We start from the raw sequence: 4,000 nt of genomic DNA, 5'->3' as shown, positions 1-4,000 counted from the left end.
ACAAATTATCACTTATGTACAAATAAATATAAATTGTATACTTTATTCAGAAAATGACGATTTAAAACAAGCTTAGACACAGAATATAACGACACACTGTTCAAACTTGACGATGAATAGCGACACTAGCGTCCTAAAATATACAAACACACCTAATTATATGGCAGTGAATAAAACATATACCCAATGGTCAAATGGAAACTTAATCGAGCACAAAACTCGGTCAGGAGATGAGAAAACTCCATGATAGTGAAAGGATAAATACATCAAACGATTAATATCTTAAACATTATGGAACTCCATGTTCGAAACCCAAGCCTCTCCGACGCCATCCACAACAGCCCGGCACAGCCCTACACTACTAGACCGTTTAAAAGCCCGACAAATATCCAAAATCACTCGTAAAAGCCCTCATCCTGATTAGGTACCAGATTCTTTATAAAACCAAAACATACAACATATTTCGACAGCCTCAAATCCCGAAGATGGATCCCTTGGGTCCGTAGCCAAGATACCTTTCTGTTTACGTTAATGCTAACCTTATGCATGAGAATAGACATCAGTAGACCTATCAATAGGATCATGCCCGTAGATTTTTTAATTTTTTTTCTATTAGCATTATCGATTGTATATAGGGATCTTGTCTATGGCCCCATCACTTCTCCAAGTTCTCTGAAAATATGCTGCGCGATTTTCCATAATACTTATAGTGTCCTTGCTCTCTGGTACCTCTAGGAAGCGCCCTGTGCACGACTATATGTTGCGCCCTGGTTGTGAAGAGTCCCTGTGGCGGCGCCTTCTGACCTTGCTCGAGGAACACCTCGTCGTCAGAGAACATGTCCTCGCGACCTGGCGCTATAACACCCAGGCGGTATATCAACCCAAATTGATGGGTGGCGGTATTAAGCAAAGTTGAAGGTGATCTAATTGTATTAAAATATGAGAAAAAGCCTGCTTAGGGTAATACCCAAAGTTGCTTTAAGAAACAGCGTCATCTTTTGTGAGTAATCGGTATGCAGTATTATACTCCGATTGTCGGACTGTACTTTCTCCCCAATTACTTTCAAAGATCATCAGGAAGTCAATTTTTTTAGCGTTAAGTTCAAGGGCTATGATGACAATCTACCATTAGCTGACAAACTTACTCCATTGATCTTACAATAAAAATGTTCTTAGACAAACATAGAACAAGAGTGAACGTTCAAAAAGATTGAAGAAGGACAGCCAGAAGTAATCAAGCGGTCTTCATTTGATTGCAATAACATATGCTATTTTTATGGTCCATACTATGTAAAATTGGAATGCCTTTAGCACCAGTGGGATAAATGGTTTGCCATCTTTTATAAAATGATTTACACGATGAAAAACCGTATCTAAATATCTCTCGGAAGAGAATGGTACGGAGTGTTCAGCAGTGGCCCACAAGAATGATTAATATGGTGATTTGCTGGTGGTAGGTATGATCTTGTTGGAGAATGTCTACCTACAAATTGCCACATAACACGACACTAGACTAGCTTGCAACTCTAATCTCGCAATTGTCTCCTTCAAATATATTTACCAATTCAAATATATAACCCGCTAGCAATTACAACTTCAAGTATACTACATAGTATCATTTACACGTGATACCACAGACAGTTTGAAGACATTGTAGACGGTTCCACCAGAATCAAACTAGCAAACCTCACCACACATCTAGCCTATCACGCGACACCTCACCTCTGCCGACGGTGCGGTGCACCACCTGCACGCGAGTGATGGCCGGCTGGTCAATGGGCGACATGGGCGACAGTGGGCCGGACGTGGTCGACGCCGCCGAGTCCAGGAACACCTCGTCGTCGGACAGTAGGTTCGGATCTCGCGGGGGTGCTTTACATGCATATATTTTAAGTAACTCCTACGTTGAACTAATTTACCGACATTTTAATATTTGGGACTAGTTTTAAAAAAATATATGTAAAATTAAATTAATATTGAAAATATGGACCAAAACTTAAATGCTTTTTATACATAGATATTTAGAAGTAAGAAAATAAGAAAAAGAAAATATAATAAACAATTATTATTTCTGCACGATTTAACCCAACCTAACCTAACTATCATTAAGAACATAGGCCAAATATATCAATTATGAAACGTAGTATCACCCAGAACAGACGTTTATGAACATAATAAAAACTAGATAATATAGATCCATCAATAAAACCGGCTAAAAATAACATCAACCATCAAGCAAAATTTATATTTCAAATGTTATTTAATGAGTGTGTTAATTGTATCTTACAAGTTAGGTTAGGATGGGTTAGAATATAAAAACATGCCAACATGCAAAGTAGTTAGTATATTAATACATAAAATATCGTCATTTTTAACTACGCAATAATATTACATGAATTAAATTTAATATCAAATTTATAATTTGTTCAAATAACGATATGTATATAAAATTCAGGCAATAGCGAAACGGTGACAACTTCAAACAGCATTATCGTTCTACTAACATATATATTTTTTTTATTTCACACTCTAAATAATAAACGCATTGATATCTACACTTGCAAATAACTTTAATTAAACGAATATTATCCTCGCACCCCAATAACCCTGTTTTCCATTGTCACGATTTGAGTGTATTTTCAGATTTGTATAGGTGTGCAGTGTGTAGTGTAGTGTAGTGTGGTGTATACGAACCTCTGGTGAGATCGGCGTGCGCGCGCTCCGCGTTCAAGAAGTCGGTCGCGTCCGCTACGGACACGCCAAACTACACGTTACTCCTGCTCTACCATCGACACAGCGAAGCCAGATATCTTCCATAGAGAACTTTGGCTCACATTGACTATCTATATGTACTATCTTACAAACGTATATTTGTTTAAGTTGTACAGCATTTTGTCTAGCATTGTGGAGTGACATTTAACGTCAGACTGAGACGAAATATTAACTGAGACAGATATATACGAACCCCCCTTATTCATAGACATTTTTTATCTAGGGAAGGGACATTGCTGTGATAACAAGTCTGTCTCTCAGTGCTGACGGTATGGCAGCCTTCGCAGTGCGTAGACATAGGACCGTTGTGATTGGCTTATATTGAGATACAACTTCAATCTAATTGGCTATCAGATAAACAAAGGTGAAAAAACAGCACGCCGTCAGATAAATAAAGCGGCGAAACAGACTTGTTATCACAACAGTGCTCCGTCCTTAGATAAATAACTATGAATAAGGGTAGAAGTTTATTAGTGTGAGATATCAAAGTCAATACACACTAATTACTTCAAGGCGTGAGATCGTCTTTGACCAGAGTAATTAAAGGTGTCGAAAATTTAAACCCTAAAGGAAGATTATCAAGATATCTGACTTCGTCCAGCGATTACATGCATAAAAGAAAATTCTGTCAGCTGTAAATTATTGTCATGTTATGCTCTCATAGTTTGTTAACAGATGTGGTCAACAAGAATTTAACTTTTAAAAATTATAGTTTATAATTTTCTTAAATGTTAATAATACATAAACAAAATTTCACAGCTGAGCTCAACGAAATATTGAAAAGAGAAAAAATTCAAAATGCTCACTAAATGATAAAAAAAAGGGAAAAATACATGCGAATTAAAATTAACAGGCAAAAGACAAATTCTATGAAAAATATGAAAGATAAATCTTAAAAAACATAGTGCTATCATACTAAAATACTGCGGAGTGATAGCTCGTACCTTTATAACGATTTTATTGGAATAAAATCCCTCCCGTAAAACATTTTAACCAGTTTTTCATGAATTGTCCTAATTCAATGGATTCTAGGCCCTCCCTGATCTGTTTTTTCGCATTAAATATAATATGATATCATGGATCATTGACTAAGTCCTTAATGATAAATGAAAACAGACATAAAATCCCTTGACTTATTGAATAGGTCTAATTAATATTGTTCCTTGCCCGTTCCAATAGGGAGAATCTTAGGTATCCAGTAGTACGTACCATCGCTGAGCACGACCTC

The 4,000-nt window shown here is 36.7% G+C and overlaps 1 protein-coding gene across 1 annotated transcript; it reads right to left on the bottom strand.

The window, feature by feature from the left end:
* Positions 1-729: 729 nt before the first annotated feature.
* On the bottom strand, positions 730-2,748 carry LOC119193108 (the record flags this gene model as incomplete). The annotated part of the gene is given in 3 exon segments (XM_037446772.1): positions 730-855; positions 1,723-1,872; positions 2,695-2,748. Coding segments are annotated over 3 exon segments (330 nt in total), but the record flags the coding sequence as incomplete, so codon positions are not given.
* Positions 2,749-4,000: the final 1,252 nt, after the last annotated feature.

Source organism: Manduca sexta, unplaced genomic scaffold (assembly GCF_014839805.1).
Source record: "Manduca sexta isolate Smith_Timp_Sample1 unplaced genomic scaffold, JHU_Msex_v1.0 HiC_scaffold_360, whole genome shotgun sequence".
Taxonomy (NCBI): domain Eukaryota; kingdom Metazoa; phylum Arthropoda; class Insecta; order Lepidoptera; family Sphingidae; genus Manduca; species Manduca sexta.
The sequence above is the reverse complement of the archived record's forward strand: the minus strand, read 5'-3'. Positions and strand labels throughout refer to the sequence as shown.